At 41.5% G+C, this 17,062-nt stretch overlaps 1 protein-coding gene across 3 annotated transcripts in view; it reads left to right on the top strand.

Annotated features, from left to right (window-relative positions):
* PIGL (phosphatidylinositol glycan anchor biosynthesis class L) overlaps positions 1-17,062 on the top strand; it is a 63,509-nt gene that overhangs the window by 27,566 nt on the left and 18,881 nt on the right. For all 3 annotated transcript variants that reach the window (XM_042791342.1, XM_042791344.1, XM_042791343.1), the window contains exon 3: positions 13,597-13,687. In XM_042791342.1, the coding sequence (XP_042647276.1) occupies positions 13,597-13,687 (91 nt within the window). The remainder of the gene's footprint in view (positions 1-13,596; positions 13,688-17,062) is intronic.

The following is a 17,062-nucleotide window of genomic DNA, read 5'->3' as shown; positions in this document are numbered from 1 at the left end:
TAGTGGGATGGGATTTACTAGCTTGCTCATGTAGTTTTACTGTTGCTCTTCATGGAGATACTGAAGCCAATTTTGAGCACTTCAGATAATGTGTTCTGTAGGAAATGTAGCTGTTTTGATGATGCAATACCAATTTTTTAAAAAGGAGAAAACAGAACTTGATGAAGCACATAAGAACTGTGTGTTTCAGTTTCTCACATACTTACTTTTTTCCTAATATACACTAGATTTTGCAAATGTGGATGATATTTTATGACCCATAATCTCAGTTTTATTGCACAAGAGATCAGGAACAAAGGAAATTAATGCTTTGCTGGACATCACTGAGCATCATTTGTTCCTGTAGCTTCTTCAGTCAGTTTTGGTTAAAAGGAAAAAAAATATTTTTACTGCAGTGCAGGAAACGGAAATACTTTTTTAGAAACTGAAATTGGATTTGGGATTAATATTTTATTATCCGATCCTTCTGTACTAACTGAAGCATTAAATGCAAACAGTTTGATTACAGTTCCATGCCAAGTCATGTCCCTTCTTCTAACAAGTCATACATTAACTCATTTTACCTGCATACTCCTTATACAGTAATTTCAGTACTTTCTCATTTCAGTGTTGCAGTCTATTTCTCTGCAAGTACTATTTGCATTGAAGTAATTAAATTCATTCTATAGGCTTCCCTCCATGCATACATGTTCTACATTGTTTATCGGTTTTGTGATTATAAGCTTAACAAATCTTGTCTAGGTTATGTGCCATTTTCTCTTTTTCAGTAGTTAATATTTAACTGAATTTTGTTAAGGGCGTAAGTGTTCAGTCTGTTTTCAGATGAAGGATGAATGTTTTCCTGTAAATAATTTTTTAAATCTTCTGAGCACTGAAAAGTCTGGCAAACAGTGCTTGAAAGAGGCAAAATTTGTGCTTATTTTGGGGTACAAAATGGCAAGGGATAAGAAGGGGCAATTCACAATTTAAGTTGGATGTATTCTTCATTAAGTCCATTCTACTTCATGTCATTACATAGCATCAGCAAGATTTAAACCCTTCATTTTGGAAGAGAGGGTCACATCTGTAATAAATTATGGTCTCTCTTATTTAAACAGTAGCATTGTTATAAATATTTTCTTCCTGTATTTCTGTCTCATAAGCCAAATACTCAGCATTTCTCTTATTCTCATAAGTAGCCACACAATGGGCTGCCAAGGCTGGTTTATCATTTGCCTTGGAAAAGATGCTGTATAATATTGGAAGGTAAAACATTGGCAGGCAGAGGTTTGATCTGTGGGGAAGGGGGGGGATTGCAGAATTTGTGCTTCAATGGGAGTTCTACATGTAGAGCTCATACACAAGTGTCAGAGAATTCAGCTGGTTTTACCAGTAAGGGGCAGAGAAATGTTTATTGCAATGATCCTGTTTCTGCAAAAATGAGACTGAGTCATTGATTTCATTCAAACTTTTGAGTACTTAAATTTTTAGCCAAACCTAACAGATTTCCTTTCAATGTTTTTTATGAAATGTTTATATTTGGATGTAGGTATAAATGTGGATGAAGCTGTGAAAGGGAGTTCTGCTTTCAAGGCATACTTGCCTTTCAGTGCTGTATCTGCAGCGTCCAATCTTGTTACAGTGAACTTGTCATCATAGCAAAGAAAAGAAATCCACACAGCCTCATACTGGGAATAACAAGGTTCTACTGGAGAATGCAGTATTGTGGGGCAAGCCATGTACTCATAAGTAACAAGTATGTAAGGAAAAGCCGCCAAGGATATTGATAGAAACAGTCATCCAGGGCTGTGTCATACCAGTGCAGTCCAGAGCACAATTAGGTGATACAGAGATCAACACTTTGGCCATCGACAGGTTTTGGGAGGTACTTATAAGCAGCTCCTGGGATGATGGTGTTATGGTGGATAATTTACAACTGTTAATGTGTTTCCTGTTCAGTCCAAGTACCCGGGAATATATGAGGCTCTGCGGAGCACCTATAAGAGGCCTGCTGAAAAATGGATTGTTATTTGCCCCAGGCAGTAGAACATATTCCTGGAGTGAATATGGGTGTTGCAGTGCTGGGCTGTGGCCGTGCTGTGAGCCCGAAGCTCACATGCTCCATTCCAGGCTCTATCCCTGACTCAGCTCCATTGCCTCGGGCTCTCTAGGGAGAATTACCTGAGCTCTTAATTCTCTCATTATAAAATGCAGAGGTTATTACTTGCTTACTTCCCCATACCAGCCTCACAGGGGGGGGCTGTTAATGAACATCTGCTAATGTGTGGAAATAAATGCTGTGAAAGTGCCGAAGTAGTAGTAGTCCTGACCAAATAGTGATGGCATGACTGCAGGTTGGTAATCTGCAGCTTTTTTAAACGGGTTTGTGCTGTAAGATTAAAGAACCATTTTAGCAAGGCCTGTGTAGAGCACAGCTCCCCTGTCTCTGAGGTACAACCTGTGCCACTGGTACTTGTCAGGTGCTCCGGAGCCCAGGACTGTGCCAGCACAGTTCTGTGCCACTGGAGGAGGTTTGTGCACCCCCACATAACCCAGGTACGTGCAGTTCATAGCACGCAGCTCTTGATGAGCATATTATGTTCCCAGCTCCAGTTCATTATCCTCACTCATCTGCCACTCATTAACAAAAAAGAAAAGATACTGTTCCCTCGTTCAAAGCTTATTGATTTCCTTAACACCCCCCCCCCCCCCCCCCCCCCCCATGCTGAATGCCTTAATCCCATTTGTTTTCCTGCAATGGTGTCAGGAGGGCGAAGCACTACTCGCACCGTGCAGAGGGGCCGTTCTCCTGGGCCATTGCAGGCGGCTGCTGGAGCATGAAACCCCTGCTCACAAGAGTTAATCGTTTCCAGCCTTTGGCAGTCTTGGCCTGGTCCTCGAAATCCGGCTGGATGCTGGCGGCTGCCAGGAGCCTCCCTCTCGCCTGTCATGTGAGTAAACAGGCCGGCCGCGCTGCCGGGCGAGTGGGAGGCTCACTAGTGGGCCAAAGTTCAGCGGCTGCATCACAGCCCGCGGCAGCACCGGCCGAGCAGGCAGCGGCAGGGTTACTGCCGATCACCCCAGCTGTTGCTATAGTAAAACCATTGCATAACGCTCACGTTAGGTCAGAGCATGGAGGAGAGGAAGGCTGAACGATAAAGGTTGTTGCGTTTTGTTCATTGTTGCTGAGTCCCACATAGCTGTTGCAAATTTTGTTCCAAGCACAGTTCCTGGCTGGGCTGCTGTGGACGCCAGTGCAGGTTTTCACTGGCTGCAGAGAGAGAACAGGGCCCAGCCTAGAGCTTGCTCATGTAATCATGTAATTGGGACATTCACATGAATGGGGCTGGCAAGACAGTGCCTGCAAGAGGATTGTTTGCATGAGTAGAAATTTTGCATGTCAGTAAAATTTGTGGGATCAAGCTCACAGTTAAGATAGGTGCTTAACTTCTTCATATAAACTGTCTTATAAAAGGAAGTAATAATATTTACACCCAGCTAGAGAGCTCAGGGCATCAGAACCTCAATGTTATAAAGGGTTGGTACACCATGACTTCAAGGGGTAGCACTCCCATATCATTCCATAGATCAGATGGATTGCAGGAGATGGTTGTTTGTGGGAGGCTGAGGAGTCAGGAAACCTCTTTTTGAATGGAATTGGTACAGGGAAGCTGGAATGTTGTGACATGGGAAGCTGCACTTGGAGTCAGGCCATCATCCTCTTGAGATCTCTGCTGAAGTTGCATCTGTATTTACATAAGTTTTGGCATGAGAAGTAAATGTCCATGTAACATTTAGAAGTAACTATTCTGTGCTTTCTCTTCCTAGATGATTAATTAAAATGGCTGAGGGATTGATCTGGCTACAAGCTTTCTCCTGAGGTTTCTAATTGCAGTTTATTTGTTACATGGAGTAGACCAAGGTCTGTCTCTTTGGTAGAATCGATTGATTATGCTTTTGACTCTCCTTATTTTTGAGGGTCTGGCCCATGCCATTAAGTCAGTGGCAAAGTTCTGTTACTTACCTGGGCCAGAATTAGAACTGCAGGTTTTGCCTATATAGTATGCTGTATTTATCATTCCAAGAGCAAACAAATTTCATATTAAGGTTGTCACAAAGTGGCACTAGGTTTTTTTGGCATATACAGGTTGTGGTATTTCAGTCATTTACCTCTGAAGGATTTTGCTGGCTGCTATGAGGGACTTTCTGTTCCTTCCCGTTGGGTTTGTATCATTTCCATTGTGGAGTCCTGGGCATGTTATGATCCATGTTGGGAACTTCATGTGCCAGTACTGTAGTAAAAACCTGTCTAGGAAAAACACACTGCATTCCTCTTCTACCTGTCCACTTTTTGCTCTTCTGCCAGGAGGGTGAGACCTCCTGCCCAGTAGTCTGAAACTGGAAGTCTGTCCTCCTTGAACCAGTGGTGCCAGGACTCATGTTAGTTGGATGTGGCTTCTTGGTGCATGGGTTCACGTACCCTGTCTCAAGCTCTGCCCTGCCCATGCAGTTCTTTTTTTTCAAAGCATTTTACAAAACAAAATAAATGAGTAAGGGAGGAGTGAAGTCCTGTGATCTGCTTCTCAGAGTTCTGGTTTTGCTGATGATTTGTATTTCAGTTTTAAAACATAAATTTTGATTGTGGGATTGTTGGGCTTTTTGTTCTCACTCAGGACGACTTAGACTCTCAGGCCCCAGATGAATCCCTAGGCACTATGGCAAAGCCAATAATAACAGTGAGAAGTGAACACTACTATGAGTGATTCTGGGAACTGCCCAATCATTTCATATAGGCCGAATGATGCTCATTCCTTATAGAGCTTTTGGAGTACTTTTTATGGTGCTTTTGGAGAGATGTGGTCTGTGTTCTTCCCCTATTGTCAGAAATATCAGTGGCCAGAGACATCCCAAAGTGGAAAGTAATAGAGCTCAAGAAGCTAGGTGTTAGTAGAGGTGAGCCCACCTTTTTTGGTTTCAGATCAGTTTATCCCTCCTCTGGGAGCTGATATAGACAAAGCAGATTGTTCTAGGAAAGTGGAGCAGAATTTCCAAAGGCCACTAACTGCTACAGCCCATGTGTGCTGTTCAAACTTTCTGCTGAGCATTTCTATCAAACATCTTCTTGGCCTTAGGAAGCTGTTGAACTGAAGTGCTGCTACATATATACCTTTGCAAAGCGATTGTGCTCTGAGATCCCAGACACTGGCTTATTTGAAGATGTTTCTCTTCTTAGAGGTCTACAGATGAGATTGCCAGATGTTGCTAATAGATCTGCTATTTGTCAGTCACTTGGGACAAATACCAGAAATGCACTTTGCCAATAGATACTCAGAAAAAGGCTGGTGAATTCTTGTTTTCCTCAACTAGGTAGGGATTTTAATGGTCTACTTTCCTGCATACTGCTCCAAGATGCGAGTGGAATTGATTGTTTCACACTGCACTATTGTCTGCTGCCCAAACCACATTTCAGTGGGCCAGAGGAGGAACTGCTGACTCATAATTCAGCATGGCAGCCCCAAATCTCCTGAGACTACTAAGTCTGGCCTCTGACTGATGTTTTCAGTGAACTCTGTTAATGGCCCCCAACAGATCACACAGAAGTCCAGCTTCTATAAAATGAAAGGGAGGCTTCTTACCCAGCACTTGGCAAGTCACTACTGGCAGTCTGTAGTGCTGGAAACTGCTGGTTGTGCTAGAAACAGGCCAGATGGTGGCTGGCTGAAAACGTGTCACTGATGTGGGATCTGTGGGCCCCAGTCAGTCCATGGGCACATAGTATATTCTGGTCACGTAATGGCTGTCAGAGACAAAGGGCTGTAACTGGCCTTGGCTTGGTATGTGGTATATATACAAAATTAATGCAACTCAAACATCAGTGAAAGCTGGGAATAAAGAGTAGCATAAAACACAGCACCCAACTTGAGGATGAAAGGTAAGGGGGAGAACTGCTCTTTAGGGACTTGAACTTAATTGTTTTGTTACTGCCAGTCTCACCAGGGATCCAGATGCACTCCACGGCACCATGTGATTCTGGCAAACAAGCCATTGTAGATTTCTTAAATTGAAGCTAGGGCTTCTCAGCATAGGTTGGAGTGAATGAACTAGAGGCTCCTCCTTCCTCTGGCAGATGAATTCAGAGCTGTGCATGACAGCAAGGTATTTGGTGCTCATTGCCTTGTGTGATGATGACCACACAGATTCTGATGTGTTCTTCACACTAGTTCCTGAGCACGTTCCAGCATCACAGTAATAACGTGAGTTATTATAGCATGTGAGACTCCCAGGTCTTGTTTCTCCTCTTCCAGGTCATATGTTTGCAGCACAGCATTGGGGCTGTGCTGCATACTAAGGGCATGTCAGCCACAGATGTGATTTGCTGTGTGAGACCAAGGATTGGACAAGGAGTTGTAGACATATGCTGGAAATACTGTTCTCCACTAATGTGATGCTCCTAGAAATCACATTCCTTAGCTGCAGTATGGCATGGTGACACCTTGCCACAACGTGACCAAAGCAAGGTGCCCAGTACGCAACACCCAAACCCCTGTCATGTGGTTTGGCAAACAGGGTCTCCATTGTTAGGGTAACATTTGGCCCAGATGTGTCAGCTTTTTTATGTGCTCTGGAGAGTTTGGGAAATTTTCAACTTTAAATATTGCAGTGTTTCTGCTAAAAAGGATATGTGCCAAGGAGTATTCCTGGTATTTGCAGCTGAAAGCAAAGCAGTTTGTGATGACACTTGGTTTCGGAGTACATGCACTGTTTGGCACCAGCCCCTAATGAAGTCCTAACTGCTTGAGAAGATGTTATCCTTGTTAAAGAGTTTCTCTGCACCATATGGGCAGAACTGTTAACCGTATGCATCATTTTGGAGCTTTATGCAGTCTTTTATATATTTTGGGCCAGACATTCAAGTCAGCACTAAGACGTTGAGCTTGATTCAATACTCCATGGGAAGACAATGCAGGGAGTAAAGGACAGGTTTGTGGGGTTCCCAATACCCAGGATTGACAAGACGTGTTTCAGATTTCGATCTAGAAATCAGAGAACAGTTATAACACTTTTCTTACAAGGATATTAAACTTCTTTACATAGGTGTGAACATATAATTACTTCCATTTCACAGGCGTGAAGAGTGGAAGATAGGAAAGCTGTGACTAAATCAGCAATCAGTTCAGAATTAGTTGAGCTGAATTTTGTTTCCTGTCTTACACAGCACAGCCTGATGCCCTCTCCAAAATAGTTTTTAAAAGTTACTTTTTAAAACTAGCTTTAGCCATTGTAGTTTCTATGCATTTCTGTTCTTGAAAGGTACCATCAATTGTTTTTGTTTAAAGACATTGAATATGAACTTGTTCCTACAGAGCTTTGTGCTGTAATTTATCAACAAGGCACTGAGGCACAGACGTCAAATGAATACCAGATTTCAAATTATGATAAGCAATTGTGTCATCTCTGTGAATAGACATCAATCTCTGCTGAGAAATCATCAATAATTCATTAAAAAAAAAATAAATGAGTACAGGGACATTTGGATAGGTCTTTGCAAACAACCAGTCCTGTGTTCTGTAATAATTCCTTTGAATTTAAGACCAAAGGATGCTTATTTCTCAAACAGAAACACATGATCATGCCCAAGTCAAAAAGTTTTTTCCCTAGAGATCTAATTACCATTTACCTTTGGGGAGTTGCAGAGGTACCTGGAATATTATCTGTCAGAGATGTACTGTGTTTTTACATAGCTCAGTGGAGAAGCATGCTCAGCTTGCCTGGATTTTTGGGCAAGCTGAATGGAGTGCTGTCTGTGTTCTTTTCCTTTATGCATGACTTCTGCCTCATATGGCCACATTAGTGTCGTCAGCACTTACCTGGTGTCTCAACTTATTTAAATTATGTTTGAAGTTTGTAAAGTAGGTCCAAACTTACACATTACAAAAGTTAAGGATGGAAGAAAGGGATCATGTCCATTCTGCTTGTTTTCTTTCATGAAATATTTGAAGTGTATTTTACTTTTAATATTCTTGTTGTTGACATTTTCACCACTTCCTTTATCCTCTACCTACACCAGAACCTAAGATTCTTATTTCCAATTTTAAAATACAAATCTCAGAATAATTTGCATTTCTTTACTATGAGGAGAGGAAGGAAGCTGCTGGTGTAAAAATTTCAGCTTGAGCTTCTCTGTCGTAGGTGGCTTTTCATTTGACAGTTAGCATCCTGGTTTAGTCCATTTGTCTCCTAAATTGTAGATTGTTACATTCCAATAAGCACACAGCATCTGTTGTCTGTATAACATCATGTTGCAAGATGCTGATTGTTTGTCTAAGCGGGCTTTTTTCAATTAAATCAGAGATGCACATGCAGCCCTAACAACAGTATTTCCCTCCTGTCTGTAATTGGCCATTATAGGAAGATAAATTTATAAATAGTTATTAATGTAAGGATTTAGAGGCTCTGCTTCAAGATCTAGGGCTAGCCTGTCTTAACTTATCTTAGCATAATCTTAAAAATAAAAACTCTCTGCTCTACTTTAGAGAGCATGAAATAATTTCTGTTTACACAGTTTTTTCAATTACTTTGATGCTATGATATAAAGGTCACTGATTGCCTCTAGTCATCACATGGCTTTTTCACTAATTGTGCATTCACGTCATTTTGTTCTGTGGGATCTTTTGCTTTTTGATCCAGTTTCAATTGCCCAGATGTTCATTTCATACAGTTAACTTTATACAAAGGGCATCTTTTGTTCCAACAAACACATTGTGGTCATTGTTCTCAGCTGGGAACCTAGTGCACAGCAGTTCACCTGTTTCCTATGTGATCCACCATCAATCTACTGACCTTTGTACTGATTTAATGTAAAATCATGCATTGGGGAGAGGAGGGATAAGGAGGAGAAATTATGCAAAAATGTTTCCTGGTCCCTAGCCTTGGATTGATTAAGGTCATGCTGCAGGTTAAAAAGGCAGTAAGAAATGGGAAGGCTTTTTCATCCTGACCCTTTTGGTGTGTAGTGGAATGGAAAATCACATTAGTACCTTGAAAGTTTTGCTGTGGTGTCTCAGAATGTATTAGTGGAGACCTAAACATCTTCTAGAAGGAAACCTATTGCCACTCCACTCCCTTCCCTGTTTCCATTTATCAAGGCTTCATGTCAAGGCAGAGAGGGTGCGTGCCAGTCCCCATCAGGGTAACTGTCACATAACGAGAGGCACCACTTCATGATGCACCCAGGGGCCTGAGGATTGTCCGACTCAACAGATTTCAGGAGGGACAGATCTCAAGGTTATTCTAACTGCAAATGTCCCATACAGGACAGCCCCTTTGCTGTTTGTTAAGCCACGTGCACATCGCATAGACTAACTTGTGTAGTTTAACTTAACCTTTAGGGCAGTCATGAGAGCTTAGTTCATGAGCAGAATAAATTCCATGGAAGGCTTTGAAAGAAGATTGGGTGTATAAATGCACTGGCTGTTGCTAAAAGATCTGTGGAAGATGAGCAGTGGAAAATTGGACAGGGATTGAGCAGTATATCATGTAAGAAGGGTGTAACTTGGCAATATATATCTGTGAAGCTCTTTAAATCTCTGTCTTGGCCAAAAGAGACCTTCCAAATGACAGGAATCTACCCATCTTGAGCCCAAACGTTCCTAGAAAGATGACCCTACAAAATTGTCCAGGCTACTGGCAAGGATAGCATTACTGGCAGCATGAAAAGTTTTTTAATGGCCAAGGCTGAGGCATAAGAGGAGCTACGCCCCACCGCCACAGCAGGTGAGAGGAGGAGGCCTAGAGAGGAGCTGGCATCAGGCAGTGATTTTTAACTTTTCTTTCATTCAGCCAGCTGTAAGACTGCTAGGCAAGATCTGCACAAGGCTGAATTTTGGTTTAGCATCCTGATGTGATGTGTACCCCTCGTAGCTCTCTGGTGCTTGGGCCAGGATATCCAGGACATCCACCATATTTTTCGTATTCAAACTCTGTGAAGGGGAACTGCAGGTGCCAGTGTCTGCTCTGTCTGCTCAGCTTGGCAAGAAAGAAAGCAAGGCAATGAGAAAGAGAAAAGCAGAGGTCCCGTCCAGTTCTCACTACCAACAGCAGATGGATAAATAGAAAGATACAGGTTTTTGTGTTCAGAACACAAAGTTTCCAGTGACTGGTCCTGCTGAAATCAGTGAGCAGAGACAGACACTACTTCATACTGCACGAACTGCAGCACCATAATTCCCCATTTCTCTCTCTTCCATCTATAGATCCCTTGGCACAGCTGTAAATTCCCTGTACAGTGCACAGTGTGGCTTTCACTGAAAATAGCTGGGAAAACAACATTTCTGGAGCCTTATTCCACTATTTCTTTTGCTTCTTCTATGCACCTCTGCATTTTTCCCTGGTCAACAAGGGCTGCATCCAAGCAGCCACCTGCATTCAGTATCATGGGGAATTATAAACATTATCATAAATATCACTCCCAGACGGTAATAGTTTGGTGGAAATGATGCCAAGAGACCAAACCCCTCTACCCTTCCCTCCAGCACCCTCCAACAGTATGACCTAGGAGGCCTCCTGTGCAGGATTTTTATCTTGATCTGTCCCAGTGACTGACAGCAGCAACAAGGAGCTCTCTGGGGCAGAGGACTGGAAGGGGAACAGTGTCTCCTGGGACAAGCTCCAGTCTGCTCCAGGGAATGTGCTAATTTTCACTCCTTTATAGTCCTTTATCTCAGCCCTTCGACCTTGAGCTCATAGGCATTATCAGCCTTAGCCAGAAAGGCAGTGTGCAGTTAACCATTTAAATGCTGAATGTTGCTGATACTAAGTCCTGAAGGTAAAAACACAATGAATGCAACTTATTTCAGGAGTACAGCAAGTCAGTGGACTTCACACGTTTGGTGAGGACTGATTTATGATATTAGGAAGAATATTTTGTAATGAATAGGTGATTTTGTGAGCTACAGCAGTTTTCAAAGTTTGTATGTGCCTACAAAGTTCCTAGGGCAGGTAGAGACCTCCTGTAAGAGTGTATCTTGAGTGTGTTGCTATACGGTGTATATGAACTTGGATTTCTTAGTCTCTTTTCCATCCTTACCTGGACCCAATTATTGGTATCCAGAGCACAGATAGAAAGTTATTGGTCTCATGCTTTCTGTGGGTTCCCTACTATCATGGTAACACTTAAATTTTCAATTTTGAAAAGTATTATATTCACTTTTACTTTAAAAAAAAAAAAATTTCCTGGAGCAATTGGGATTAGTGTATTGCCAGTTCTGCTACTGACTTTTCCAGGTGACTTTGGGCATGTTATTTAACCTGTGTGTCACTTTTCGTGTTTTCAGAATGAGCTTAGAATACTTCAGTGGGCTATCGTGACTGTTAATGAGTTTTGAATGTGTTTATGTACGTGTGTGTCTTGTTTGGCAAGATCAGCTTTGGTGCCTGACAGATATTATGCAAGAAAAATAATTCCTTTTCCTTATTGGGAGTGAGTGGTCTCTCCATGAGCAGCAGTAAGTGGGTAGAAGCAGAATTTTTTGCAGGATATTACTGCTTAATCCATTCAGTGTTCATGGAGTTAATTTGCTCATGCCTTCAGATTGTTTTGTTTCCAGGGATTCTAAACCTTTGCCTCCAGCTGTTCATTTCCATTGAAGGAGGGTGATCTTTATCTGTCTAAACTAGTTAAAACCTGCTCCACTACCCTGCAGCCTTTTTGGAGACAGCCCAATAAAGCTGAGTGCAGTGGCTATGACACCAAAGCCTCTTGGACATCATAAATTCCAAGCCCTACTTTTTTTCTGACCTCTCACTGTTAGAGCACCCCTCGTGTTTTAATGGGACTCTTCACATCCCTCACAGCTCTGTTTAACCCCTGTCCAAAAGTGGGAATGATACTTGTAAGTGGCCAGTGAAGAATCCCTTTTTTACTAATTTACTACTATAATATTATCAGATTAAGCCTTTACATAACCTCAAAGATACCATTTGAACAACTGAAGCACTGTTAGACTTGCACTTTGATTCTGCGCTGTGCATGTTGCTTGGGATGTTTTTGTTGAAGCATATTTTTTAAATGTGCTCCACATAAAGCTTGCTGTAACGTGGTGGGACTTGTAGTACCTTTGGGGTCAACAGGGCCACTTCCTTTTCAAGCATAAGATGTGAAATTTTTTGTCTTGAGCAGATGAGATGCAGGTTTGTTAAGCTGATGAGACAGCCACCAGATGTACAAAAGAATCTTTCCTATGATGAAATTCAAATGTCCTGTGTACATCAGGCAGAGATGCTGTCTATACAAGAGGGAATTGCAAACAACAACAAAAATTTCTGTTGTTGGTAATACTGCAACAGGGACCATAGCTAGAAAGTGTACACTAATGTAGAAACACCTTCCCTTGTTGCTGGGGTTTCTAATAGCATATTATTTTGTCCTGTGCTGAACAGGAGTATGTAACACAACAGGTAAATGCTATTGGTCACTTTGTACGTCAGGCTTTTCTACTACTACTACTACTATTAACAACAGTGGGAAAATTTGTGGCCAGAAGAACTCTCATGAAGACGCAGGCTGAGCTTTACTTTGGAATGTGCCAAGGAGACACTTTCCTGTTGTTTTGTTGCAGATGTTACTGTCCTTGCTGTCTGGGGAGTCAGTAAGGCCTGAAGAGTGTTGGGCGGTAGCGCCCCTGCTCTCTGCAGCAAACAGCTGGATCAGTTCAGATCCAAACCCATGTGGCTGTGTGAGAAGGCTGTGTAGTCACTTTTCTGCTAAACCACCTCACAGCAATTATCAGACTATCAGAGGAGGGAAAAGGTCTGAGGAAAAGACCAGTTTAACATGTCATTATTGGTCTTTAGCAGCTGTGTGTTATCCTATTGTTACTAATAACCTTTTTAACTTTTCAAGCAGTGTTTTCTTGGCATCCTTGAACATAATGACTGGGGGGTCAAATTCATCTCTCAGCTGTGTAAATATGGAATCATTCTCTTGGCTGTCTGGTGTTATTTTGCATTTGGCTCGTGGTCCCTGCCCCTAGAAGCCTGCAATCTAAAATACCCAGGCAGAGTATTCAGTCACAGTATGCCTTGCATACCCAGTTGGTATGCAAAGCATGAAATAAACAGATGAAGAACTACTATCAAATCCATGCAGTATAATTATGGCTTTATTGTCCTCTGGTTGAGGTTAATGGGTTATTCCTGTATAAATGAGACCACGAGTTTGCTTGTTACTTTTCATATATAATTCACCAGTAGGTTATGATTTTAAAGTCTTTTAGGAAAATGTATTTTAAATGGGGTTTTAAATGAAGAGAGAAAGAAATTTGATTGGGATGAATAGAGAACAAAATAGATGTTGCTTAATGTAAAGCAGTCAGAAAGTCTACCTTAATGGTAAGAAGGGAGGCCTTGACAAATCTATGAAGAGGATGTTGGAACTGCTGTTTTCCCTTCAACCCACCAATATACAAACTTGTATGACTCTTAAATAAGGTTCAGCAGTTTTATATGTTAAATAAATGTACCTTGATTTAATTCTCTGATAATAGGATTTCTCTTTTCTAGCATGATCTTTATAAAGTTCTCAGCAGCGAAGTGACTAATTGCACTTCTTATTTTCAGGAATCTTCCAGATAGTCCTGCTGTTGAATGGGACACACAGCTCCTCGCCGCCTTTGTGCTAAAGCATATAGAAGCCAATAACATCGACCTGGTAATGTGAAACTTTCTACAGCATAGGCAGTTTCCACATTACTTTTGAGCTAGTGTTTTAGGCTTTTTCCTTCCCTCTGAAAGCTTTATTTGAAGTCTTTAAAGTTAAGATTTTACTTCTGGAGTCTCTGAAATAGCCTAGGACAGGGAGACAGTATACGTACTTATTTTGAAATACTTGCTTTATAATGTTTATCCACTTCTCTAGCTAGATCTTACAAAGCCTCTTTTGGGTTGTAGTATCACTAACTTTCACTGATGTAAAAGGTAAAAATTGGTTAAAAACTGCAAACTCTCTTGGAACTAATAAGTTTCCCTGTAGTAGATCTTGGGGTTCATTAATTGCAGAAGACCCCCTGCATAAATGCAGCTGAATTTCAGGTCTCAAATGATACCTGAAAGCAATTTTGCATTTTGTAGTTTAAATTTTTTTTGTGAGTATTTGTACAGCTCCTGTATCTTGACAAGTAAGACATGGTCATTCTGATCCTCTTACAAACTCTTTAAACAACTGCTAGAAGCTCAGAACAAATAGAATTACTCCACTGAAAAATATGGAAAAGGATGATAGTGTAGTTTGGATGTATGTTTTCTCTATGGAGATCTTTCTTTGCTTCCCAGTGAAAAATGAACAGTGGAGAAATTTTGCTTTACTAACTGCTCAAATGTTTTCTACATTTTAAAGCAACCATTTTGTCCCTGCTGCTAAGTTTCATTGATGAAGAGAGCCTAATTCTGGGATTTAGGTTTACGTTTAGGTTTAGATTTGAAGTACATTGGCAGGCGTGTGTTAGAGAGCTAGATTAGCAGGGTTGTAGGTCAGGATTGAAGAATATTAAACTGGGGAGGTTTCCTAGCATTGGTGTAGTTTGGGTTTTTTTTCCCACAGAACAGGAATAAGGGCCTAAGCATGGAAAAGGCTGTGTTCTGTTCTTTTCTGTTGAACCTTGCTGTGATCAGGCATGCCACTGTCACACACTGATTAGCAGCAAAATCAAAACTCTTAATGCCTTTGAGCAATTCAGAAGACAAGAAATCACATCTCTTGTAGCATGAAAGCCCCACGAGCACAAAAAACATCCAACTTTGTATTGATTCTGCGGCTAATTTTCCATGAAATTCAATGCTGTGCACAGAGACAAATGCAGTTTTCCTGGACTCCTTTTGTGCCTTTTGGCCCCATGAATAGATAGGTTTTAATCTAATCTGAAAGCTCCTAACCCAAGAGGATTTGTATTGCATGTTTGTGACTCTCATGGGCCCTAGGACAAGCACATCAGAATCCCAGTAGAAATTCTGAAACCACTAGAACTCCTCTAAATAGTTAGAAAGGGTTAGATCTTTTCTTTAAAGAAAATTAAACTCAAGCTGTTTGTGCTGGAAGAGAAAGGAGTCTGCCACTAAAATAGCATAAACTGAAAAATAAAGTATGGGGTTTTCAAAGCGAGACGCGTGCTGCAGTTACGAGTACTCTCCCTGCTGTGCTGCGAGTGTCGGGTGTAGCTGCAGTAACAAGAAACACTGCGGCAGGGCCCACTGCGTTCCCCTCAGAACTTCCTGAGCAGCAGTGAGGACCAGTTACTGGAGCAGAACACATCAGCAGTACCAAAGTTGACCGGAGCAGCTTCTCGGGGACAGTGGTAATGAAGTCTCTATAAACTTACATTATTTTAAGTGTCCTAAGTAATCACACAGGTCTCAGATGTTTGCTATAAGGGCTTTCATTTAGGAGCAGACCTAGTTTGCCAACAACAGCAAGGCAAGCACCTAATTACCTTTGTCGAACATTCTGCATTTTAAAACTTCAGAGCTTGCTATCTGTTAGTCACTCTTGCAGCATCTTTGCTGTCCTAAGACAATGACCTTGCCTTGAAAGGTAAACAGAGTCTATTTTTGGGTAATGTTGTAATTGATAGATTTGGCTTAAGGTGTTAAAAGAGCCTTGTCAAAACATAAGCTAACAGGGTTTCAAACACAACAAGCTAACTCAATGGAATTAACATGTTTGGAAGACATGTATTGTTTTACCTATCCCAGTGGGAAAGCTTTCCCCAGTTCTCCCCACAGTCATAGCATAGACAATGGTAACTTTTATTTACAGAACATACGTGTCATCTGACAGTGGAGAAGCAGGCTGCAATTCCAACATGTCTGGAAGGAAAGATTGCCAGGCAAGGAGTCACACCATGTTATGCATAATTTTGTTCCATTGCATAGTTATTCATTTCCTCAATTGCCCTGGAAGGCCATGAGTAACTCAATCTTTTTGAGAGCTACAGGGACATATTTCATCTAAGCTCTACATTAAATAGTTGAGACACAAATTAACGGTTGGTGTACTCAAAGCCAAACTAATTTATAGACTTTGGAAATCATTTCCTGCCTGCTGGATTTACAAGCAAAAGCCAGTGTTGGGAGAGGCAGCCAAGGCTAGTCTGTTTCAAACCAGATTAGAAAGTATTTGGTGTGTAAAAAAATAAGTTACATAGTAATATGTGAGCCCCAGGCAGGCTCTAGAATATGAAATCCTACTCTTCAGGATCTCAGGTTTGGTGATAGCAGAGCTTGGATTAGGAGGTGACATTCAGTCTGTGTTTGGGGCAGATACAGTGCCAAGACCAGAATTCAGCAATACTACATTCTTACAAGGTGCTTTCCACTATGGATTGATGGAAACATCATCCATACAACTGTTTGTGGAAGAGTTCCATTGTCTTGGGTCAGCTCTAAATCAGCCTAGAAAGCCAGATCCTTCTACAAATGGCATTCAAGTTAGAGCTTATATTTGAGAGGCTGAGTTCAGCTCTCAGGTTTTGGATCTCAGTCTCTGAACTCCTAAAATTCAGGAACATGGGAATGTGTGATGTTTGTAGAGGATTTTAAATGCTTTTGCAGGACACCAGATACAGAGTGCAGCATGTGGAGTTTGCTAGAGGAGGCAACAGAGCTGGGACAGACTTTGGCATCCCTTTTCCTCCCTTCCTCACATATGTTGCAGTCTCCTCAGGTGTGCTTCAGGGTACACGCGTGAAAGGCCCCCAGGACCTTTCATTCTAAGAGCTGGTTTATGACTTACACACTTGCAGATCAAACCCAGTGGACACTGGGATGTTGATCATGATTAGATTTTTCCATTTTCATCCAGTTCTTTTTAATCTTTAACTTCTCTGATTTAGTAGCATTAAGAGACATCACCAAACATACAAGAGACTCAAAGGGAGTTTGAGTGTGACTGCCCTCTGCAAGTATAAGTCAGGCCTGTGAACTCATGCTCAGAGGAAGGCTACTATAAATGTAACTGCTTGCTATGGCATTTTATGGGATGGCCCTTCTTAAAAATGAAAGAGACCTTTCTATCCCCACCAGTCTACTTGAG

The sequence above is a fragment of the Tyto alba genome, unplaced genomic scaffold (assembly GCF_018691265.1).
Source record: "Tyto alba isolate M040663 unplaced genomic scaffold, T.alba_DEE_v4.0 Super-Scaffold_19, whole genome shotgun sequence".
Lineage (NCBI taxonomy): Eukaryota > Metazoa > Chordata > Aves > Strigiformes > Tytonidae > Tyto > Tyto alba.
Note: the sequence above shows the minus strand (reverse complement) of the source record. Positions and strands in the feature narration are given on the sequence as shown.